General features: G+C 53.3%; 1 protein-coding gene across 6 annotated transcripts in view; it reads right to left on the minus strand.

Annotated features, from left to right (window-relative positions):
* Window positions 1-995: 995 nt before the first annotated feature.
* CROCC (ciliary rootlet coiled-coil, rootletin) overlaps window positions 996-24,848 on the minus strand; it is a 72,765-nt gene continuing 48,912 nt past the window's right edge. For 4 of the 6 annotated variants that reach the window (XM_081870656.1, XM_081870657.1, XM_081870655.1 and 1 more), the window contains 16 exons: window positions 23,620-23,754; window positions 22,677-22,820; window positions 21,967-22,205; window positions 21,487-21,646; window positions 14,977-15,144; window positions 13,371-13,755; window positions 13,072-13,262; window positions 12,798-12,918; window positions 11,149-11,312; window positions 8,175-8,390; window positions 6,453-6,677; window positions 5,534-5,683; window positions 4,417-4,617; window positions 4,076-4,207; window positions 1,423-1,596; window positions 996-1,329 (listed from right to left, as the gene is read on the minus strand). In XM_081870656.1, coding sequence (XP_081726782.1) covers window positions 1,243-1,329; window positions 1,423-1,596; window positions 4,076-4,207; window positions 4,417-4,617; window positions 5,534-5,683; window positions 6,453-6,677; window positions 8,175-8,390; window positions 11,149-11,312; window positions 12,798-12,918; window positions 13,072-13,262; window positions 13,371-13,755; window positions 14,977-15,144; window positions 21,487-21,646; window positions 21,967-22,205; window positions 22,677-22,820; window positions 23,620-23,754 — 2,892 coding nt within the window. In that variant the 3' untranslated portion in view covers window positions 996-1,242. Of the gene's footprint in view, window positions 1,330-1,422; window positions 1,597-4,075; window positions 4,208-4,416; window positions 4,618-5,533; window positions 5,684-5,737; window positions 5,757-6,342; window positions 6,678-8,174; window positions 8,391-11,148; window positions 11,313-12,797; window positions 12,919-13,071; window positions 13,263-13,370; window positions 13,756-14,976; window positions 15,145-21,486; window positions 21,647-21,966; window positions 22,206-22,676; window positions 22,821-23,619; window positions 23,755-24,848 lie in introns of those variants that run through there. The other 2 variants (XM_081870654.1, XM_081870658.1) reach the window with 2 other exon arrangements.

Here is a 24,848-nt window from a genome sequence, read left to right on the forward strand (position 1 = left end):
GAGGTTTTTATTCTTGTCCACATTTATTCATAATAACAAACACCACCAGAAATATAAAAATATAAGTTTCTACGTTTGTTGATTAATGGTTATACAAAGAACCAAAGAAAGAGAAATATATACATACACAATTAGTATGAGCATTTTGGTAAAAAACAACCAACACCAACACCACCTTGGTCACATTTAAGAAAGGGAGGAAACATCAGCCTAGACAGATTGACATGTGTCTCCTCTCAGGCCCCTCTCCCTGCAGGGCTTTGCCTGCACCCTCATGAGCCCCACAGCTGCTCATGGGGTAGGGGGAGGAATAGCGCTGTTTGAAAATAAACTCTGTGACAAAATGCATCTCTTTGCAATGGTGAGCTGAAGGGAGGAGTTTCAGATGCAGTCCGAATAGGCGTCAATTAAAATAAAAAGAGCGGCTTGTGGCCAACATTAGTCCTATTCAGAGTCAGCGGCGTAGCGTGGGTTGTCAGCACCCGGGGCAAGGCAAGTAATTTGCGCCCCCTAACCCCTAACCTGCCGCCGCTGCCAGCTTCTTCTTGCTGCTGCCTGGGCTGGGGTATTTACGGTAAGGTAGCCACAACGGCGGCGGCGGGTCCGTGTCAGGTGACCTGAGGCGAGTTGCCGCTGGCGCTGCCGCCCAAATGACGCCGCTTGTCCGGAGGAGGAGGAGGGCAGAGAGGCGAGGAAAATGCAACATGGCCCAGCAGCTGCAGCAGCAGCAGCGGCGGGGCTGTGAGGAGGGGCTGCCTGGCGCGCCCTCCGCGGCCCTGATGCGCGGGGACCGCAGCGAGCGCTGAGAGCCTCTGCCTGCCGGACGCCTTCAGCCCGGACGCGTGCACAGCTCGTCAGTTCCGCGAGACATGGGGCTCTGCTACAGCCTGCGCCCGAGGCTCTTCGGCGACTCCGGAGGCGGCGAGCGCCCCCCCCCAGATGTTGCGCCCGGTGCGGCCGGCCCCCCCTGCACCCCCCACGCTACGCCACTGTTCAGAGTAGACCCACTGGAATGAATGAACTTCAGCCTATTAATCTGAATCGGTCAGATCTGAGCAAATGGCCAAGGAAAAAAGAAACCCTGCCATTTGTCTTTTACACAAATCAATGGAGAGGTTTGCAGATCCCAGGAGCAGGCTGGCCAAATGATGGTTAGCTTGTTTAGTAGTAAGAAGGTGGGACACAGGCCTCTACCCCATCCCCCTAAGTGGGCTGTTCGCGAGGCGGGGGGGCATGTCCAGCCTAGGGTGCCGAGAGGATGGATGCTGGGGTGAACTTGGCTTGGCCCTTCCGTACCTCCTGGTGCAGCTGCTCCTTCAAGGTGGAGATCTGTGGGAGAGGCAAGAAGCAGGGGTCATTTGGGTCCTCCTGTGGTCATAGCCCCCCCCCCCGCCTGCCACGGAGGCGGGGAAAGAAGCGCACCTGCTCCTCGAGGCCCTTGACCCGCTGCCGGTGGGCCCTCTCGCGGGCATCCAAGGTGTGTTCTGCCTGGAGCTGAGAGCTGCGCAGCTGTTCGGCCTCCAACTGCAGGTCCTGCCGGTGTCGGGTTGAGGAGTCCACCCTGGTCTGGGCCTGCTCCAACTCTGCCACCTGTGCCTGGGCAAGGAGAGGGTGGAGGGAAACCTCGCCAGGGGGGGCCAGTGCCTTCTCGAGCCTCATGGTTGCTGCGACACCCAGCCGCCTCCCCAGCAAATCTCTCAGAATTCAATAGTTGCAACCACCTCTGCTTTCAACTTGATAGCCGAGTTTCTAGTCTTTAAGACTGGAGATAAGCCTCAGAAGCATGTGCAGTGCCTACTGATCTCCTGCCAGCCTAGGCAAAGTCCCATTGGGGGTGGGTGGTCAGTGTTGTGCAGAGCTCCTTTTGCCCCTCCGTGATTGAACCAGAGAAGTGAGGCAAAAATGGGCTATGCTGAATCCTTTAGCTCCTTGTGGGGTTGGCAACACTCGCATTTCCTTAACAGGGCCAAAGGCAGAACCAGCAGGAGGAGACCGGCAGGCATTTCTCTCTTCCCCCTCCAAACTCCTTGTGGAGAGAGACAGGGCTCCTTGTCTCCTCCTAGCCAAGACAGCTGGATAGCTCAGCTGGTTAGAGCGTGGTGCTGATAACACAAAGGTTGCAGGTTCGATCCCCGCAAGGGGCAGCTGCGTATTCTTGCATTGCAGGGGGTTGCACTAGTTCATGGGTAGGCAAACTAAGGCCCAGGGGCTGGATCCGGCCCAAGCGCCTTCTAAATCTGGCCCACGGACGGTCTGGGAATCAGCGTGTTTTTACATTAGCAGAATGTGTCCTTTTATTTAAAATGCATCTCTGGGTTATTTGTGGGGCCTGCCTGGTGTTTTTACATGAATGGAACGTGTGCTTTTATTTAAAATGCATCTCTGGGTTATTTGTGGGGCAGAAGAATTCATTCTCCCCCCCCCAAAAAAAAATATAGTCCTGCCCCCCACAAGGTCTGAGGGACAGTGGACTGGCCGCCTGCTGAAAAGGTTTGCTGACCCCTGCACTAGATCCCTTTCCAACTCTAGGATTCTGTGATTCTATGGCTGAGGTCCAGCATGGGCCGTGGGGGGGGGCGCGGTTTGGAGCAGGCAGGGCTGCTCCCCTGAGAGGCACTTGGGTCAGGCTTGCCAGAGTGGCCTGGGAAGGGCACATGACTCCACGCTAGGGTCCTCCAGATCAGTGTTTCCCAACCGGTGTTCCGCGGCACACTAGTGTGCCGCGAGACGTTGCCTGGTGTGCCGTGGGAGGGCACACTCATTGAAATTAGAATTAGACTTTTGCCCCCCGCCCGCCTTCAGAAGAGGTCCAGGACCTCTTTGCTCCCCCCTGCCTGCCTTCCCGGGAGAGCGGAGAAACGCAGCGTGTTTCTCCGCTGTCCCGGACAGCTTTTGAAGGCAGGCAGAGGGGAGCAAAGACTTTCGCCCCCCGCCCGCCTTCAGAAGAGGTCCAGGGCCTCTTCTGAAGGCGGGCGGGGGGCAAAGGTCTTTGCTCCCCCGTGCCTGCCTTCCTGGGAGAGCGGAAAGTCTTTGCTCCCCCCCTTCAAAAGCCGTCCGGGACAGAGGAGAAACGTGCTGCGTTTCTCCGCTCTCCCGGGAAGGCAGGCAGGGGGGAGCAAAGACTTTCACCCCCCGCCAGCCTTCAGAGTCTTTGCTCCCCCCGCCTGCCTTCAAAAGCCGTCCAGGATAGCGGGAAGCGCTTCCCTGCTATCCCGGACTGCTTTTAAAATGCTGGCGGTGGGGAGCAAAGCCTTTCGGCCCCCGCCGGCCTTCCTGGACCTCTTCTGAAGGCCGGAGGGGGGGGGAAGGCTTTGCTCCCCACCGCCAGCATTTAAAAGAGGTCCCTGGAGATTTCCCTATAGGCTTTCTTCTTGCGAAGCAAGCCCATAGGGAAATTCATCTTGCGAAGTGCCTCAAAAAACGGAAAACCCTTTCGTCTTGCGGGTTTTCAGTCTTGCGAGGCATTCGTCTTGCGGGGCACCACTGTATATATAGTCAATATAGGCACAGAGTTAATTTTTTAAACATTTTCTAATGGTGGTGTGCCTCGAGATTTTTTTCATGAAACAAGTGTGCCTTTGCCCAAAAAAGGTTGGGAAACACTGCTCCAGATGATGCCAAGCTTCTCCTCCAGGGGGAAGGCAGCCCAATCAAAGGAGAGAAAGCAGGTGAGCACACCAATCAGAACAGAATAAATTCGAGTTGGGAAATTCGAGCATCGCCTAAAAGCGGGGAGCAGAGCCTGGCCAGGTAACCGAGTCAGATTTCCCAAGGAGGAAACCCCACAGACCACTTGGGAAGGGGCCTCCTCCCGAGTAGGTGTGGCTAGGACCGCTGCAGCAGAAGGAGAAAGGAGATGTGATGGCTCTCCTACAAGGCAACCGCAGACAAAGGGACTGGGTACCAAATTTACCACCTTGAGAACGACTTCTTTTAAAGGGAGAGTTGTCAATGAAGTGTCTTAGTTCTTGGTATGGTGGTCGCCTCTGCACATGCCCCCAGACAGACTGGAACATTTGAGTTAGCTGTGGGAGGGAGGAAAACCTTCATTGGGGTGGGGGGAAAGAGTCGTTACCTCAAGGAGCCGGATCTGCTGCTGAGCCTCTGTCAGCTCCTGCTCCAAACTGGCGAGGGACCTGTCCAGGCGGCCCTTTTCGGCAGATAGGCGCACAGAGTCCTCGTGGATCTTCAGCTTCTCCCGCTCCACCTGGGGGGGGGGGGTGTCAAAGCAGAGGTGTCAGGAAGCTGAGCACCCGCCCCCTACCCCCCGCTGCCTCTTGCGGATGTGTTTCTTCATGGAAAGGCCCTCTGCGCATGCTCAAGCTGTTCTTTCAGACGGAAGGCAAGCTCCGAGAGACCACCTGCCCATGGCGCTGGCCCCTGCCCTCCCTTCTGCTCGGACCCAGAGGTGCTCGCCTTGTCGAGGGTCTTCCTGAGGGCGTTCCTGTCCTTCTCCAGGCGCAGGGACGAGCGCTCCGCCTCCCGCTTCTCGTTCTCCAGCTGCGCCAAGGCACGCTGCAGGCTGCTGACGCGCTCCTGGAAGAGGCGCCTGTCGCCCTGCACCTTCTGCAGGCTCCGCAGGCCGATGGACTCACTTTCCCGGCTCTGGCGCAGCAGCTGCAATGGAAGGGAGGAGAGAAAGGCAATGCGGAGCTCTGCAGGTCGGCCTGGCGGGACCATTCCACTCCCTCCGCCCCCGCCCACCTGCCTGGTTCAAACCACACGGTGCCTCTGGGGCAACAGGTGGGAGGCTCGGGGGGGTGGGGAGGCCCGGCTCTGGGCACAGGATCCCACCCTCAACCCCCAAAACTTCCATTAAAAAAACTCCCGACGAAAACATCTCAGGCTCGAGTCTGCCAAACGCTGCTGGGACCTCAGAAGGAAGTTCTGCAGCTACCGTATTTTTCGCTCCATAAGACGCACCTACTTTTTAGAGGAGGAAAGGGGGAAAGTCCCGTTTCTGGCAGGATCAGCTCACAGTTTTGCAGCTTATTTTGCAAAGGGGGAAAGCCCCATTTTTTGAGGATCAGCTCAAAGTTCTTGAGCTTACTTTGCAAAGGGAAAAAAATCCTGTTTTTATGGGGTTCAACTCACAGTTCTGCAGCGTCTTTAGGAAAAGAAAGGGAGTCATTTCTACAGTTTCCAGAAAGATAATCTAATGTCACTGGGGAAACAAAGAGCCTCCATCTGCAGAACAGTCAGCAATGGAGGCCTGGGCAAGGGGCCGGGGCCGGAAAGGGAGCCAGTGATCAACCACACATTCGCTCCATAAGACGAACAAACATTTCCCCTTACTTTTTAGGAGGAAAAACGTGCGTCTTATGGAGCAAAAAATACGGTACTTCCCAAGCAATAAAACCACTCTGCATTGCATTATGCATGCCTGGCGGAATTTGCGCAGCAGGTCGCAGAACTCCATTTCCCTGGAGTATTTTTGCTGGGGGAACCTGCTGCCGCTGCCCCCTAAGGGGTCTCTCCTCCAACCCCCCCAACCCCATGCTCTGTCCTGGGGTGGGGAGGGCCAGGGACTCACTTCTTCCTGCTGCTTGACCAGCCCCTCCAGCTCTTCCTTTTGCAGCTCCAACTCCCCCTGCTGCCCCTTCATCGCCTGGAGCTGCTCGGAGAGGATCCCGTTCTGCTTCTTGGCTTCCGAGACGGCCTGGCGGGCCGCATCCAGCCGCTCCTGAAACAAGCAACAACGTGGACGTGGGTTCTTGCTGTGAAGCCATCCCCCTTCCCCCATTCTGCTGCCTCACCTAGTGTGATGGCCTGGGAATCCGATTCAGAGGCTGAACCGGAGGAATCCCAGCCTGCACAGGAGTCCCCGCCTCCAGGGCCGGCTGAACTGAGGCAGGGCCTTGGGTCTGAAGCGCCTGCACCTGTGCCGGATCCTTAGGAGCAGGCACCAGGTGATTCCACTCTGGCTCCAGAGGTGGTTGAGGACTCAGTGCCTGCAGGTGAGTCTCCCCCTGGGCCCAGTAACCCTTCAGCCTCTCCTGAACTGCAGAGGCTCAGGGCAGAGAGGCGAAGGGAACTGGTTTCTCCCAGGAGGAGTGCTCGCCTTAAGGGCAGGAGAGGCGGGTCTCCTGGGGGCCAGGAACGCCCCTGGCCTCAGAGAAGTTAAAGGCCAGTCAGCCCGGTCCCAGGTTGCGGGAGCAATGTCGTTGTTGAGTACCTGTTCCTGCCCGGACCCAGACCAGACCAGACCCTCCAGTGTTCCTGTCCCCGCCCGACTTCCTGCTTCGGACCTCGCCCCGCTCCTTGTGAACTGTTTCCAGGCTAGTGACCCAGGACCGGACTTTGACTACGCCAACGGTAACCTTCCCCCCGGGACCAGCACACCTGCCCTTCTTGGGGGTGGGGGGACTTACCAGTGGAGCCAACCCAGGGCGAGGAGGCAGCGAATTGCAGCCCAAGGGCCTGGCTGGCACTCTGCTGATCAGCCCCCTTACCTGCAAGACCCTCCGGTCGTGCTCACTGGCCGCCAGGGCCTTCTGCAGCTGCAGCACTTTCTCCTGGGCTGAGCTGGCATCGTTTTGGCTCTCGGAGAGGGAGGTACTGAGCCCCTGCACCTTCTCCTTCAGGGAGCTCTCGGCCTCCGTAGCCTTTGCCAGAGAGAGACTGAGGCGGTCTAAGGACAGCTGCAGTGCACTGCCCTTCTGTTCTGCCTCAGATACCTGGGGGGTGGGAGACGACACAGATTAGGCTGCCCGGTTCAGACCCACCAAGTGTCCCTATTTTCCAGGGACAGTCCCGGATTTACAGAAGCCGTCCCGGTTTCCGATTTGATCCCGGAATGTCCCGCTTTCCCTTAGGACGTCCCTATTTTCATTGGAGAAATGTAGGAGGAAAAGGAGTTATGCAACACACACACACACACACCCAAGACAAGGAGAAAATTAACTATACAACCTTTAGAAGACACCCGAAGGCAGCCCTGTACAGTGGTGCCTCGCCAGACGAAATTAATTCGTTCCGCGAGTCTCTTCGTCTTGCGGTTTTTTTCGTCTTGCGAAGCAAGCCCATTAGCGGCTTAGCGGCTTAGAAAAAGGGGAAAAAAGGGAAAGAACTCGCAAGACGTTTTTGTCTTGCAAAGCAAGCCCATAGGGAAATTCATCTTGCGAAGCACCTCAAAAACGGAAAACTCTTTCGTCTAGCGAGTTTTTCGTCTTGCGAGGCATTCGTCTTGCGGGGCACCACTGTATAGGGAAGTGTTGTTTTTTTTAAAGTTTAATGTTTTTATATACAGTGGTACCTCAGGTTAAGAACTTAATTCGTTCCGGAGGTCCGTTCTTAACCTGAAACTGTTCTTAACCTGAAGCACCACTTTAACTAATGGGGCCTGCCGCTGCGCCATTTCTGTTCTCGTCCTGCCTGAAGCGTCTGTAACCTGAGGTACCACTGTATATTGGAAGCTGCCCAGAGAGGCTGGGGCAACCTAGTCAGATAGGTGGGCTAGAAGAAAGAGGAGGAAGAGGAGGTATTTATACCCCGCCCATACAGCTGGGATTCCCCATCCACTCTGGGCAGCTCCCAACAGAATATTAAAAACACAATAAAACATCAAACATTACGAACTTCCCTAAACAGGGCTGCCTTCCGATGTCTTCTAAAAGTCAAATAGTTGTTTATTTCCTTGACATCTGGTGGGAGGGTGCTCCACAGGGCGGGCACCACTACCGAGAAGGCCCTCTGCCTGGTTTCCTGTAACTTCGCTTCTCACAGGGAGGGAGGAAACCACCAGAAGGCCCTCGGCGCTGGACCTCAGTGTCCGGGGCAAAACAATGGGGGTGGAGACGCTCCTTCAGGTATACTGGGCCGAGGCCGTTTGGGACTTTATTGAATAGGACGTCCCTATTCTCATTGGAGAAACGTTGGAGGGTATAGAAGCGGTGTCCCAGCGGCTCTTGAGAGGTGGCAGCCAAAGAAATCCTCTTCCCCACTTGCCGGTTGCATGTCCTGTCCACAAACTGTGGACAAGCAGAGCCGGCTGCCACCTCCTGTGATTGCAAGAAGCCTTCCAGGCTCTGACCATGGAGGTCCTGGGTTCATCCCCAGAAGCACCTGCAAGAGGGACCCTGCCCACCCAACCACCCTCCTCTCAGAGGCCCCAGAGAGCAGCTGCTGCCAGTCAGTGCAGGCTAGGCTGATCAGGACGGCTTGAGGGGAGTCACCTGTCTCTGTAGGATGTCGATTCTGTCATGCAGCCCCTGGATCTCCGCCTCGCGGTCGCTCAGCACCAGCTTGGACCTCTGCAGCTCGCCCTCCAGCGACCGCCTCAGGAGCTCCAACTTGGTGCTGCGGTTCTCGGAGGCATCCAGGATGTCTTTGAGGCGACGCTTCTCCAGCTCCAGCTTGGCCTCGCTGGCCTTCATCTTGCCGATCTTCTCCTGAGGGAAGAAGAGAGGAGGGAGAGGGCGGCCATTGCCAGTTGCCTCAGGCCTTTTCTGAGGAAAGTGGCCGGGTTGAAGAAGCCCTGGCAGAGGGAACAGAGAGCTTAGAGCAGGGGTAGGCAACCTAAGGCCCGTGGGCCGGATGCGGCCCAATTGCCTTCTCAATCTGGCCTGCGGACGGTCCAGGAATCAGCATGTTTTTACATGAGTAGAATGTGTACTTTTATTTAAAATGCATCTCTGGGTTATTTTGAGGGCATAGGAATTCGTTCTTCTTCTTTTCCCCCAAAATATAGTCCGGCCCACCACATGGTCTGAGGGATGGTGGACCAGCACACAGCTGAAAAAGGTTAGTGACCCCTGGCTTAGAGGGAATGAAAACCTGCTGAGAGGCAGAACTAGACAGCAGGCCAAACAGCATTTTGGGGGGCACAGAGGGGTCCAACAGCTGCACTTTGCCAGGGTCTTCTTGCTCCTCTCAGCCAATGGCTTCCAGGGGTCTCTCTGGCAGCTCTGAAGGACTCCAGAGGAATCGCAATGCTAATTTGGGGTTCTGGGCTTCATCTGCATTAATTGCCTTAGAATTTGCCTCCTTTTTCCCTTTGGGAAGGATATGCTTCCTTTAACTTTTCCTCTGCATAAATTATTTCTCTTTTTATGGTGGTGGTGGTGGTGGGGTGTCAGTGGTTTCAAGGAGGTGCCTGAGACTTCTGGCAATTCCCTCAGTCCTGAGGGAAAACTCTTTCCCCCTAAAGTTGCCTCTTTTCCTCCAAGAATTCGGTCACCTCACATTTGTCCGGGGAGTAAATGACCTGGAATAGGACTCCACCCCCCTTTCACACACACAAAAAGGTAAAGGTAAAGGACCCCTTACAGTTAAGTCCAGTCGTGAACAACTCTGGGGTTGCGGCGCTCATCTCGCTTTAATGGCCGAGGGAGCCGGCATTTGTCCGCAGTCAACTTCTGGGTCACGTGGCCAGCATGACTAAGCCGCTTCTAGCGAAACCAGAGCAGTACATGGAAACACTGTTTCCCTTCCCGCAGGAGCAGTACCTATTTATCTACTTGCACTTTGACGTGCTTTCGAACTGCTAGGTTGGCAGGAGCAGGGACCGAGCAACAGGAGCTCACCCCGTCGCGGGGATTTGAACTGCCGACCTTCTGATCAAGAAGCCCTAGGCTTAGTGATTTAGACCACAGCGCCACCTGCATCCCTTGTTTCACACACACACAGAACAACATGGTTAAAAACCTCCAGGGTTAACCATGCCAAGTAGGGGGGTGGGGAGGCAGCCTTGAAAACAACCATTTTTTTCTCATCTGGCCATATTGGCGATTAATTCTCCCCACCAGCACTCACGAGATCTCACTGCTCTCCTCCAGCCAAGTTACCTCACCCACACAAGTGCCACCCTTTCCATAGAGAAGCCAGGACCAGCCCCAGGCACGGAAAAGCACTCTGAACACGCTCAGTGGCACTTTAAAAACAAAGCAAAACCCCAAACCACCTTGTGGTATCAACACTTTTCAGAGCAGTTCAAGAATCACGAGGGAACATTTCACAAGAATTTGACCAGCTCAGCAACATTCGCCAAGAAAGAATGTCTCTTCTGAGCCAACATTTAAGCAAACGTTTTCTAGCATTTATTAGGCATTGGTCACACACTTTAGTGCCCCCCATGCCTCCTGCTCCTCTCTCTCTCTCCCCACCCTCTCGTGGACCCCCATCACATGGGGACCCCCTTCTTCCAACTTTTAATCCAAGAAAACAGAACAGCAGCCTCTTTCTCTACAAGAAACGGTGGCAAGCTTGGGGAGAACACGACTGGTGGCCCAGACCGCAGCTGGACCTGCTGCTGCTCGCCCCCTCTCCCTCATCAGCTCAGCATATTCCTTGGCCTCTGCCAGGCCCCTTGGCAGCCGCCCAACTTTGTTCCTTGATCGTAGCAAAATATACACCAGGAGGCTTAGTTTGGTCAGAATTGAGAATACACTTTCAGAGTTAACGCTAAATACATTACTTCTGGTCAATGAACCACCATAGGTGCTAGACGGCCGTGAAAATTTGTGTCCCGGGCTTTTTAGACTAATCTACTCAGATATTAGGGGACGCGGGTGACGCTGTGGGTTAAACCACAGAACCTAGGACTTGCCGATCAGAAGGTCGGTGGTTCGAATCCCCGCGACGGGGTGAGCTCCTGTCAAAGTGCAAGTAGATAAATAGGTACCGCTCCAGCGGGAAGGTAAACAGTGTTTCTGTGTGCTGCTTTGGTTCGCCAGAAGCGGCTTAGTCATGCTGGCCATATGACTTGGAAGCTGTACGCCGGCTCCCTCGGCCAATAAAGTGAGATGAGCGCCGCAACCCCAGAGTCGGCCACAACTGGACCTAATGGTCAGGGGTCCCTTTACCTTTACCCAGATATTATCTGAAACCAAAGCGGCACGTTGGTTGCCAGATGTGGATTTTCCCCACCCCGGCTCTCCTACCCCACCAGAGGAGTAACCCACACAGATCAGCTGACAGCTAGGCCTTGTGTGTGTAAAATAACCCCTCCTGGCCCATCCAGTGATGGACCTGGTGACTGGGGAGGGAGATTCAAGTCCACTGTCCCCCCCCCCCCAAGTTTTGCTGCCAGGTCCTGGAAGGAGTGAGGGGGGCAGGGAGCGGAGGTGGAGCTCCTTGCTCGCAGACCGGCCTCCTCCTGGGCACCTTCCTCGCCCTGTGGTCCCGCTTCCCTGCCTAGCGTGGCCTCACCTGGGTCGCCCTGCGCTCGCTGTCGGCCGCCTGCAGGCTCCGCTCCAGTGCGGCCAACCTGTCCGCCAGGGCCTTGCGCTCCCTCTCATTCCGGCGCAGGGTCTCCTCCTGCTGCATCAGGGCCATCTGGGCACCGCTCAGCTTCCCGTCTGCACTGCGCCTCCCTGCAGAGAAGGAAAGAGGGCAGAGCGCTCAGCGGGCAGAGGCAGGGGAAAGGGAGGGCAAGGCAGGGCTTGTGGCCCTTGAAATCTCCCCTAGAAACCTCCATCTTGGTGGAAAGCAAGGACACATCACGGCATGGAGCTCACAGTGACTCAGCGGAGTCAGCAAGTGCCCCCCCCCCAATCTCTCAGCATGAAATGGTGCCACCCACCCCAGTCCCTTAAGGCTGATGAGTAGAAAGAGACCTCTCTTTTGCCCCACCCCCCACCCCTCACATGGGCTCCATCCTGCCACATTCTGCTAGGTCCTTAAGGCCAGGCCAGGCAGATTCATGACCCAGCTCCTCTTAGACAGAAACTACTATTTATTTTAGTGGGGGGGGGGACACCCCGCACTTCACTTCCCCATGGGAAATGCAGTTTAACGGCTTAGCAGATGTTTTCTTAAACCCTCCCCCCCCTTTTGCTCTTCATACAAAACTCAGGAGGGGGTGTTATTCAAGGAAACCTTTGAAAAAACCACCGCAGAAACAAGGCTGGTGGTGACTAGCACTGGGTGATATATCAATATATCATCCAAAAGCGATTTGAAATCCGTATTGTGTTATTGGTTTCATAGCTTCTGACCTGGCAATATATCACAAATCACGGCGTTTGTGTGTGCTATGCAAAAATCACAATGTGGCGAAAACCATGAAGCCAGCTAATTCCTCTACAGAGCTTCATCCTTATTTCAGACATTGCGACATATCAGCATATTGCAATGTTTATCTGGTGATATGAAGTTGAATACCAACTTCATTCTTATTTCAGACACTACGATATATCACTATATTGCAATGTTCAGCTCGTGATGTATCGCACTGTTGGAAACCAGATATTGCCCAGCCCTAAGGGTGACACAGCAGAGTAGACAAGAGACCTCAGACAGCGGCGTAGCGTGGGTTGTCAGCACCCGGGGCAAGGCAAGTAATTTGCGCCCCTAACCTGCCGTCGCTGCCAGCTTCTTCTTGCTGCTGCCTGGGCTGGGGTATTTACGGTAAGGTAGCCACGGCGGCGGCGGGGGGTCCGTGTCAGGTGATCTGAGGCGAGTTGCCGCTGGCGCTGCCGCCCAAACGACGCCGCTTGCCCAGAGGAGGAGGAGGGCAGAGAGGCGAGGAAAATGCAACATGGCCCAGCAGCTGCAGCAGCGGCAGCGGCAGCGGCAGGGCTGTGAGGAGGGGTTGCCTGGCGCGCCCTCCGCGGCCCTGATGCGCGGGGACCGCGGCGAGCGCTGAGAGCCGCTGCCTGCCGGACGCCTTCAGCCTGGACGCGCGCACAGCTCATCGGTTCCGCGAGACATGGGGCTCTGCTACAGCCTGCACCCGAGGCTCTTCGGCGACTCCGGAGGCGGCGAGCGCGCCCCCCCCAGATGTTGCGGCCGGTGCGGCCGGCCCCCCCTGCACCCCCCACGCTACGCCACTGACCTCAGACCCCCCTCCAACCCACCTTCATCGCATTCGGCCACCTGCTTCTGCAGCTGCTGCACACGAGTCACAGAGACGTCGCGCTCGGCCTCCATCTCTGCCAGCTGGCCGTTCAAGGTGCCCAGCTGGGAACGGGCTTCGTCCTGGACCCCAAGGAGGACAGACGGGAAGGGGGAGAGGAAGGGAGGAAAAATGACAAGGCGACTGGCTGTCAGGATCTGAGCGTGGAGGGGACCCACAAAGGCTCAGAACCTCGTGGGAAAGCAGAGATCCACCCGACCGTGTGCCAGCCATACCCGCTCTCGCTGTGTCTCCCTCAGTTCTTGCAGGAAGTCCCGGAGTGCGGAGCGCACCACCTCTGGGTCGATGTCAGCTACCAGCTGCTCACTCCGGCTGGGGGAGCCAGCGAGCTCTGGGGAGAGGGGGCGGGAGGCCAAGCTGCCTGCCTGCGGTGTGGGGCTCCCTGGTCCATCTGTGGTGACATCCCCTAGAGAAAGCAAGAAGGAAGTGGCTGCCAGTGTTAAAAAGCCGCCAAGATCTCAGCAAAAGGCCAGTGGACTGTGGCTGTCTCTGCCCCTCAGAGGGTGGCACTTACCCTTCGGGGGGGAGAAGAGCCTCTTGGGGGAGCTGCCACGGGCCCTGAAGGCAGGGCTGGGGGCACGGCCCCCGTGGCCGATGCCCATGGTACGCCGTAGGGCCGAGTGGAGGCGGCCCAGCTTGAACTCCACGTCGCGCTTCAGGCCCTCCACGCGGGCGAGCTCCGCTTCCAGGCCGTGGACCCGCCCTTCGGAGGCGCTCAGCCGCAGGCTCAGCTCGGCCCCCTCGGCCTGCGCCTTCTCCAGCTTGATCTCCAGGTTGCGGCCGTTGTCCATCAGCTTCTTCTCGTTGCCGCGGGCCTCCTCCAGGCTCCCCAGAAGGCCTCTCTCCCGCAGGCGGAACTCCCCTTCCAAGTCCACCATCTTTCTCTGCAGGTTGAGGAGCTGGCGAGGAGGGAAGAAGAGGCACAGGCTGGGCAAGCATAGAAACCGCCCCAGACTCTGTGTTCCCCATCAGAGGCCCTTCTCCGTGTGCCTCCCCCAGGTGAGGTCCGGAAGGTGGCAACGCAAGGCGGGGCCTTTTCTACAGTGGCTCCCCATTTGTGGAATGCTCCCCAGGGAGGCTCTCCCAGCGCCTTCATTGCATATATTCAGGCGGCTGGAGAAACCAGGCCTTTGGCGGATTAATATCCCACATAATATGTCTGTGGGAAGGTTGGGTTACTGTTTCGTTGTCTTAGTTTAATTATTTACTGGTGTATTTTATTCCGTGAACTGCCTTGAGATCTTTGGATGAGGGGGGCAAGTATATAAATTTAATAAATAAAATAAGTCTGTTGGGGGCGACATACAAGAAGTCGGCAGACTCAGAGTCAAAGAAGTGCTGCCAACTGAACTGCCCCGGCTTCAGTTTTCACCAGAGGAACCTCAGAGTAAAACTGTCGGTCTTGTGCAAGTCTACTCAGAAGTAAGCTCTGCTGGGGTTACTCCTAAATAAGCTCACAAGCAACTAAGGGGGAGGGGTGCAGGCCATCCCCCCCCTTAGTCAGTGGTAGGGCTCACAGAATGAGCCAATCATTTTATAAGTTGTGTGTCCTTGTTTCTCAGTTTGATCCTTTTACACGGTTGGGTCTGTTTTGTGGTCTTTTCTGTCATTATTTTTTTACCGATTATAGTTTAGTAATTATTTACTGTAATCGTTAAATGCAAACTGCTTAGTTATTACTTGCTGATATTTAATTTTACTGTTTACTATGCTATTCTAAGTGATCACTGGATATTGCTTTGTTTCGTACGAGTTGCTTTTTTAAAGTTATGGTTTTATTGTGACTTTTTTTTGTATTGGATCAGATAGTTATTAGGTGTGTGATCTGTGCTATTCTGTTGTTTCTTTGGCTCGAAATCCGCCTTGTGTTTGGTAATACAGAAAGGCGGGATACAAATAAAAAAAAAGAAATGAAATGAAGTGTACATGACAGATCAAAAATGGAGCTTTCAGCCAAGGGCACCCTGAAGGCTGGGCTCAGGTCAATCGCACTCTGCTGCGGGAATTCGCCATATATCAAGGTCCCAGGAAGCGGCGCCCACCCCAGAACAGCTTGAGGGGATTTCCTGGCTGCCCAGGACAATGCTCAGCCATGAAAGGTTTGCAGGAGAGGCCCTCACCTCCTTCCGGGTCGACTCCCGTGTGGCTTCGCTCTCCACGATCTTCTGCTTGAGGCTGAAAGATTCCCTCCTGCTCTCCTCATCCCGCTGCTCATCCAGGGCCACACGGGCCTGGAGCTCAGCCACCTCTTGGCTTTTCTTGGTGTTTTCGCTGTCAAGCATCTTGACCTGTGCAAAGGGCGGCAAAAGGAGGGATCCTGGTTCTTGCAAGCTGAGAGAGAGCGAAGGGGGTGGACCCAGAGATGGACGGGCCCTTGTCTTTTCAGAGGGGCAGAAGGAGGTTCGAGAGGGAGGGTGTGGCATTGCAGCAGGCTGCCGCAATTCGCGGCTCATTTCAGCCTGTGGAAAACAGGTCCTGCAGGCTCCTGAACAGTTTCCAAAGCCTGCCAAACCTCTTGGAGCCAAAGGCGGAACAAGCTTCTGAAACATCTTCCACAGCACTCTTGGAAGCTAGCTGACTCCAACCAGAAAAACAGAGAGAAGGCAGGTGGAGGGAGGGAGGGAGGGAGGGAGGGAGGGAGGGAGGGAGGGAGGGAGGGAGGGAGATGCAGGGGTGAGGCAAGGGAGAAGGGCTACCCCTATGTTATCCACATAATCAGTTATCAGAAACCAATATATTCAATATATATCCAAATATGCTTATACAAATCAAGGATTACAGTACTTTATAATCCATTTTAAATCAAAAGGGAAGCTGTGCTGCAAACTGCTTGAAACGGCAAAAAGTTAGGAACCGACCTTTCCCCTAAACATCTGTGCACCCCGGACAAGGGGAAAAGACATGAATCAGAGATTCTGATACAAACTCCCCTCAGATACAGGCTAAATTAATCCACAGAACAGGAAGAGCAAACCACAGAATGTCCAAGCTCCCTGTCCTGTCATAACTGGGGGAAAGGTTAGACAGAGCGTCAGTGCAAGCATCGGAAAGCAGAACTAGAATCTGGTGCTGACCAAGGCTTGACCGGGGGTCAAGCAGCGTGACAACCGCTTGCTGATTGGCTGATTCTCGCTGACAATATTGTGAGTCCCTCATGATTGTCTCATGATCAATGATTTGCTGTGATCTATTCAGGTATAAAGACCTCTGGATTTCTGTCAATCGGGGTCCCAGTTCTTTGGAAGATATTCCAACTGGGTCCTTATTGCCTGGCAATAAACCTCACCTTCTTATTCTCCAATTGCTGTCTGGCTGATCTATATTTTAAACACTTCGCGAGCACTTCTTTGCTTCAGGGGGAAAAAGGCATCGGCTAAGGCTGGGCAAAATCTGGTTTTCAACATTGTGGTCTATCACCAGCTAAACATCGTGATATACCGATATATCACAATGCCTGAAATAACGATGGAGCTATGTAGAGGCAACCCTGGAAAAGACCCCTGATGTTGGGAAAGATGGAGGGCACAAGGAGAAGGGGACGACAGAGGACGAGATGGTTGGACAGTGTTCTCGAAGCTACCAGCATGAGTTTGACCAAACTGCGGGAGGCAGTGGAAGACAGGAGTGCCTGGCGTGCTCTGGTCCATGGAGTCACGAAGAGTCGGACACGACTAAACAACTAAACAAACAACAACAACATGTAGAGGCATTGGCTAGCTTCACGGTTTTCCCCACATCGTAATTTTCTGCTCTTGTGAGGGAGCTGAGGCAGCAGAGTCAAAGGGTCTGCAGGAATCGAGAGAAGCATTGACAGTTTCCCCCACAATATATCGCCCAGCCCTAGCAGTGGCATGAAAACGTGAGAAAGAGAATTGGGGAAGAGAAGAGAAAAAGCGTCAAGGAGGAGGGAGCAAGAAATAGGGGAGTGATGGAGCCCTACAGTGAATGACCAGGAACCCCCACATTCAGGCACTTTGAACATCTAACAAAATGGCTAGTTCTTTTATTCTAACTACCCATGTACTATCAAACTTCGAATCCAACCAGAAAACCTAAAAAAATTGATTCTGCGAGACATGCTCATTATAGACTATGCACTAGGGATCCCATTTAACACCAGAACAGAAACGAAAACCATCAGGTGAGCCCATTGATCAACTTCAAACTTCTGAGCAGCAGGAAGAAGGAGGCAGCCTAAGGATGGCAGCCAAGGCAGCAAAACTCTCTGAGAGACGAGGCAATTGCCAGTTTCCTTCTCACTGAGCTCACTGCCCAACAAGATAAGCCGAGATGAGATCTAAGGCAAGATCTAACCTTAGAGTTAAAAGCACCTTTGACCCCGATCGAGAAAAGACTCAACATGGCAGAAACCTGGGTCTCTGATGTCCCAAAGACTGCAAATGAAGCTCTAAACTCAGGAATCAGACAGATGGGGGAAATCAATAAACTAGAAGCCAAAACTAGAGAGAGACAGCTTTGTCTGAAGGAAGCAGGCAATAATTCTCTCCAAGGTGAGAGGCCTACCAGAATCTCTAGAAGATCAAGATTTACTTCCTTTTATGATTTCCTGGTTTAATCATATGTTCCCTAAATTTAAGCTTAATGCCTCTGATCTAGGGTAAGCCGACATAGCAGGCCAGCACTTCCAAACTGTCAACAGCAGGTCCAGAGTCATTATTTTCGAACTTCCCTGCTTTTCTACTAAGGAGACCATTTAAAAAGAACTTTCCATACTTGACAGTCTGGAATGGAAAGGCCAAAATGCACCTATTATGCTGGATTTGTGTCTGGCAACCTTAAATCACAGTCGTGCCTTTAAAACCTATACAGAAAAACTTCAAAATGCTGGAATGCACTATAGACGGGGCTACCCATTCAACCCGACAGTGCCGCTGGAAGGGGTACAACACAAAGCATCAACCCACAAGGAGGCAAGACAACGCCTGAGCATGCTAAAGCTGTCTATACTGAACAACCTCAAAGCCAGCACCCATGATTCAGACTCATCAACAATGAGATTTGCTCTACGTTGGCAGGAGCTGCAAGATTGCCCCAAAGCATCTCAAAAGTGCTGCTTTCAGTGCACTGAAACCCACCATGTCCTGGGAATTGGAAGAGGGTGTGTATGGGCAATCTATCCAGAAGATATTTGTATTTTGAGGAGATAGTGCTTTAACATGGTTATCATTCCTGCTCCTGTTTGCTTCCCCCTCTCTAAGCTCTTTGATGGCTGAAGAACAGCCTTTAATTTCCTAGTCCTAATGTGTTGGAAGGACATGGGTGGTGCTGTGGTCTAAACCACTGAGCCTAGGGCTTGCCGATCGGAAGGTCGGCAGTTCGAATCCCCGTGACGGGGTGAGCTCCCGTTGCTTGGTCCCTGCTCCTGCCAACCTAGCAGTTCAAAAGCATGTCAAAGTGGAAGTAGATAAATAGGTAGGGAGATAGCAGTAATGGGGGACTTCAATTACCCGGATATTTGCTGGATGTCAAACTCAGCCAAGAGCATAAGGTCAAACAGATTCCTCACTGGCCTTGCAGACAACTTCATTGTACAGAAAGTGGGAGAAGCAACAAGAAGAACAGCCATTTTAGATCTGGTCCTAACCAATGTTGATGACCTGGTTAGTGGGGTAGAAGTGGAAGGATCATTAGGCGTGAGTGATCATGCTCTTCTGAAGTTTACTATACAGCGGAAAGGAGCAGCCAAGCATACTAGGACTCAATTTCTTGACTTTAGGAAAGCCGACTTTATAAAACTTAGGGAAGTGCTGGGTGAGATCCCATGGACAGTAATATTAAAAGGAAAGGGAGTTCATGATGGCTGGGAGTTTGTTAAGAGGGAGATAGTAAAAGCACAACTTCAGGCAATACCAATGAGACGGAAACATGGAAGGTGCCTAAAGAAGCCAGGGTGGCTATCTAAAGAACTTTTAACTGAGTTAAGATTAAAAAAGGATGTGTACAAAAAATGGAAAAGGGGGGAAACCACCAAAGAGGAATTCAAACAAATAGCCAGCACGTGTAGACACAAAGTCAGAAAAGCTAAAGCACAGAATGAACTCAGGCTTGCTAAAGAGGTTAAAAGCAACAAAAAAGGCTTTTATGGGTATGTTCGTAGCAAAAGGAAGAACAAAGAAACAGTGGGGTCACTCAGAGGAGAAGATGGTGTAATGCAAACAGGGGACACAGAAAGGGCTGTACTCCTCAATGCCTTCTTTGCCTCAGTCTTCTCCAATAAAGAAAACAATGCCCGACCTGAAGAATTTGGAGCAAGTGATTCAGCAGAGGAAATACAGCCCAGAATAACTAAGGAGATAGTACAAGAATACTTGGCTAGTTTAGATGTATTCAAGTCTCCAGGGCCAGATGAACTGCATCCAAGAGTATTAAAAGAACTGGCAGATGTGATCTCAGAACCACTGGCAGTCATCTTTGAGAATTCCTGGAGAACAGGCGAAGTCCCGGCAGACTGGAGGAGGGCAAATGTTGTCCCTATTTTCAAAAAGGGGAAAAGAGAGGACCCAAATAATTACCGCCCAGTCAGTCTGACATCAATACCAGGGAAGATTCTGGAGCAGATCATTAAGCAAACAGTCTGTGAGCACCTAGAAAGGAATGCTGTGATCACCAATAGTCAGCATGGATTTCTGAAAAATAAGTCATGTCAGACTAACCTGATCTCGTTTTTTGACAGAATTACAAGCCTGGTAGATGAAGGGAACGCAGTGGATGTAGCCTACCTTGATTTCAGCAAGGCATTTGACAAGGTGCCCCATGATATTCTTGTAAAGAAGCTGGTAAAATGCGGTCTTGACTATGCTACCACTCAGTGGATTTGTAACTGGCTGACTGACCGAACCCAAAGGGTGCTCATCAATGGTTCCTCTTCATCCTGGAGAAGAGTGACTAGTGGGGTGCCACAGGGTTCTGTCTTGGGCCCGGTCTTATTCAACATCTTTATCAACGACTTGGATGATGGACTCAAGGGCATCCTGATCAAATTTGCAGATGACACCAAACTGGGAGGGGTGGCTAACACCCCAGAGGACAGGATCACACTTCAAAACGACCTTGACAGATTAGAGAACTGGGCCAAAACAAACAAGATGAATTTTAATAGGGAGAAATGTAAAGTATTGCACTTGGGCAAAAAAAATGAGAAGCACAAATACAAGATGGGTGACACCTGGCTTGAGAGCAGTACATGTGAAAAGGATCTAGGAGTCTTGGTTGACCACAAACTTAACATGAGCCAACAGTGTGATGCGGCAGCTAAAAAAGCCAATGCAATTCTGGGCTGCATCAATAGGAGTATTGCATCTAGATCAAGGGAAGTAATAGTGCCACTGTATTCTGCTCTGGTCAGACCTCACCTGGAGTACTGTGTCCAGTTCTGGGCACCACAGTTCAAGAAGGACACTGACAAACTGGAACGTGTCCAGAGGAGGGCAACCAAAATGGTTAAAGGCCTGGAAACGATGCCTTATGAGGAACGGCTAAGGGAGCTGGGCATGTTTAGCCTGGAGAAGAGGAGGTTAAGGGGTGATATGATAGCCATGTTCAAATATAGAAAAGGATGTCACATAGAGGAGGGAGAAAGGTTGTTTTCTGCTGCTCCAGAGAAGCGGACACGGAGCAATGGTTCCAAACTACAAGAAAGAAGATTCCACCTAAACATTAGGAAGAACTTCCTGACAGTAAGAGCTGTTCGACAGTGGAATTTGCTGCCAAGGAGTGTGGTGGAGTCTCCTTCTTTGGAGGTCTTTAAGCAGAGGCTTGACAACCATATGTCAGAAGTGCTCTGATGGTGTTTCCTGCTTGGCAGGGGGTTGGACTCGATGGCCCTTGTGGTCTCTTCCAACTCTATGATTCTATGATTCTATGATTCTAGGTACCACTCTGGCGGGAAGGGTAAACAGCATTTCCATGCGCTGCTCTGGTTTCGCCAGAAGCAGCTTCGTCATGCTGGCCACATGACCCGGAAAAACTGTCTGTGGACAAACGCTCCCTTGGCCAGTAAAGCGAGATGAGCACCACAACCCCAGAGTCGTTTGCGACTGGACTTAACTGTCAGGGGTCCTTTACCTTTACCTTTTTAATCTGTTGGAAGGAAGTGATGTTGGACATTGTTTGAAGAAAGTGAGTCATTGGAAGAGGTGGCTAATGAATAATCTGTACTTAGCTGGTAGCACATAGGTACTCAGGCAAACCACACCTATAAATCAGATAGTGTTGGGCCGAGTTCTGAGAAGCTCGTGCACAGACTGATCGATCGCAGGGCCGTGCAAACTAAGGCTACCTGGGGGAGTCGCTTCTCCGCTTCTTGAGGGCTTCCAAGTGGCATATCGAAGTGCTTGCTTGGTAATGTATATAATGCTTGCTGTTTAGAATAAAATCTTTAACCTTCTCGCTCACTTGTGTTTGTATTGCCTCTGAATCTCATTTTAAAAGAGCCGCCTTGCATTTGGCAAGACATCAGTTGGCCAGAGCAGTAGTCCACAGAATACCTAGTCTCGCCTTTGCATAACTAACTGTGCACCTGCTGTCTCTTTCAACCCAGTGGAAAGGGAGGCTGAGTCATGACTCCCACTTCCCTGGCAGCCCCTCCCCTCTCCCGTGCCAGGCCTTACCTGCCGCCGCAGCTCCTGCAGTTCCCGGCGGGCCTCCAGCCGCGAACGCTCCACGTCCTGGAGGCTGCTGCGGAGGTCGGCTGCCTCCTTGCCCACAGCTGCCCGGGCCTCCTCCAAGATGGCGACTTTCTGCTCCTTCTCCTCGTTGGCCCGCTTCAAACTGGAGGCAAGCAGAGAGGAGGGGTGTTTGGACGCCAGCGACGTGGTCCTTCCGGCCCTCAGGGTGAGAGGCCCAGGAATCAACCACCAAGATGGAGCCAAGCTGCGAAGCTACCACATGTTTCCTCCATCCACTCTGTGGAACTGACTTTGCCATTATGCCCCTTTTACAGACAAAGAACTGAGGCCGAGAGACACCACGTGGAGTGGAGGAAGAGATTAAATCTGTGGCAGAGGTGGGATTTAGGCAGTCAAATCCTGCCCCCCCTCCATTCTCCCCTTCCCTGGAGCAGAAGGCAGCAGGGTCCTCTCTCCCCCCACCTGACGCGCTCACTCTCGGCCCTCTTCACAGCAACGCGGAGCTCTCCATTGGACCTCTGCAGGGCCTCCTTCTCCTTGGCCTCATCGCTCAGGCTCCTCCGCAGGTCCACGGCCTCCTTGCGCTGCGCCTCCAGGGCCTCGTGGGCCTCCCGCGACTTGCGGTGCACCTCCAGCAGCTCCCGGCGGGTCTGGTCCCTCGCGTCCTCCACCATCTGCACCTGCATCTTCAGCTCCTCCACCTGGCCAGGAAGAGGATGGAGCAAAGAGCCAGAGTTAGGCTCCTGCCTGGAATTCTGAGGCTGCCTGAAGCGCAAGGGCAGGAGTGCGGGGAGCTGCCTTGTGCAGGGTTAGGCCCTCAGCCTGCCCACCTCTGCAGCAGCAGGTGCTCTCCTGGGTTCAGGCAGGGGCTTGAACCCGGGGCTTTTGCGTGCAGTGCAAAGCAGCTGCTCCACTGAAGGGGTAACAGACCTCCTGCAGAAGAATGGTGGGATAACCAGCCTCACATAACCAACATGCTTAAGTCTAATTAATGTATGAAGGGGTTAATGCCATAGAGTAAGCTGTCCTGCCAGGCTTAGCAATGTCCATTGCCCTTACCTTAGGAAGAAATAGGTAATTTGGTCTTCCCCAGACTACTCAGCAGCTCAGGTGGTGGTGTTATTGTCCCTGAATCTCAATGAAGGCCTCCCTCCCTCCCATCGCCCCCTCACCTCGCGGAGGGCCGACTCTCGCTGCTTCATCAGATCCCTGGCCTGTTCGTGGAGGACCTTCACCTCCCGTTCGTGGCCCACAATGGCCTCCTCAAACTGGGCACGCAGGCCCCGCAGCTCCGAGTTCAAGGCGTTGATGGTGCTCTGCAACAAGACGAAGAAATGGAGCTCTCTGGCCTAGAAGAAGCGTCCCACCCCCCACCCCTCAGCAGCCAGGCACCATTTTGTCTGGATAATGGAGATAGGGAAAAATTTTCCAGAGGGAGAAAATAATACAGAAAAGGCCGTGGAGGAAGAGGCCTGAACGAAGCCCCACAGAGCCAAGGAGTTTGGCTTCTGCTTTTGGCTTATCCTTGCCTAACGCTCCATATCCTACCAGCCAGGGTGGGCTTGTATACAATGCTATTTTTCTAGAAAAGGAGGTGCCGGAACTCACCATGAACTTGTTCTCTTATAATGGCAATGGCACCCAACTAAGTTCCGGCTTTAAAAAAGAAAAAGCCCTGCTTGTATGCAACACAGGCTGAAGCACCAGGCAAAGGGTGCGGCCTCCGGAGAAACTCAGATCATGCTTAAAACAACAAAGGAAAAGATGGAGCAAGTTTCTAGCCCTCAGTGTCGAAAGCAAATTGGAAACATCTGCTTCCACGTCCGCTGTCGAAAAGGGAGAGGCAGAATAAAGCTTCGAGCAACACGGGGGGCTTTCAAGCACTGCAGAGCTCCTTGCTCCGGAAAAAAGTTGGGGGGGGGGCGGGACGGGACGGGACGGGATGAGGGGTTCAGAAAAAAACAAAAGTACAATTCAAACCTGCCCCATTCACCTAAGCTGAGCCAGGTTGCAGGAGCTGGCCCTTCGTGGTGCAAATATTGCCCACCTGCTTCCACACACATTTGTTCTCCATCAGACAGGCCCCCCCCCGACCCCGACCCTGACACCGCCTACCCGCTCTTGCTCCTGCAGGCTCTGAGCGTCTCGCTTGTGCCTCTCCGCCTCCAGGCTGACGCTGGCCAGACTCTGTTGCACCCCTGAAAGCTTCTCCAGGAGAATGGCCTTCTCCGACTCCTTGAGAGACAGCGCCTGGGGGCGAGGGGGCGAGGGAGTCAGTAGTGGCCTCTGGAGCAGCAGGGAGACACACTGGGGAGCCACATCTCCACTCTTGTAGCCCTCCTGGGCACTGAAGCTCAACGCCACAACTTCCACATTGGCGGAACAGCGAATCGTGCAAATATGCGACGTCTGATGCCTCGGTGGTTTCTGGAGCTAAGTGGGCTGTTTCTCTTTCCCCACCCCAAATCCTTGGGCTATGGCCAGTGAGGAGAGGCACCAGGCACCCTGTGGCAAGATTGGGTGTCCCGCTTTGGGAAATTTACAGTGTGTGGGGAGTCTTGCAGAGCTGGCAGTGGACTGGGGCCTTGCACCCAGTGGCATAGCATGGGTTGCCAGGGCCCGGGGCCATGCAGAGCGGGGTGGTGGGGTAAACAGATGGAGTGTGCATGCACATTCAACTGCCTAAAAGAAGAATTGTTCCGGACTTCCGGTCAGCACCAGCGATTAATGGCGGACTTCTCCCGGAGCTCCGAGAGAAGTCTGCTCCGCGGGTTCGGGTCCTGCCGCTACGGCAAAGCGGGGACCCTCAGAAATCGCAGGCAGTGAAGCCTGCGAACAAGGAGGCTCAGCGGGTGCCTTAGGGGTCTCCCCAAACCGTGAAGGAGCCTTTTTAAAGGCTTTGGAACGGCGCGGGGGGAGCACGGCACTGAGAGCTGTCACCCAGTCCGTGGAGCGAAGCCGCATCGCCATTATCGGAGAGCGCTGATTTCTTCCTGCAAATTGGATCCAAAAACTACTACTCGTGAGTAGGACTAAAAAGCTTAATCGGACTTAAAAATTTTACAAATTCCGTCACGGGAAAAGGTACAAAAGGGAAGTCTGCCTTTTCCAATCTGTGGACACAACAAAGCAAAGAGACTGCTAAACTGTAACTCTTGAAGATTGCTTTTGGTTAAGTGTAACCCATTGACAAAAAGCAAGAACTAACCCCCCACCTAGCTAGCAGGAGTGGTGGGGAGAATTTCTGCTGAAAGTTTATTTCCTGCATGAAGGGAGAAGGGAAATTATACCCATTGTCTTTGCATCCTGAGGGAGGACTGCCTTGAAAGAGATAAAGACCTCTT

Source organism: Podarcis erhardii (genome assembly GCF_964252035.2).
Source record: "Podarcis erhardii genome assembly, chromosome: 7".
Lineage (NCBI taxonomy): Eukaryota > Metazoa > Chordata > Lepidosauria > Squamata > Lacertidae > Podarcis > Podarcis erhardii.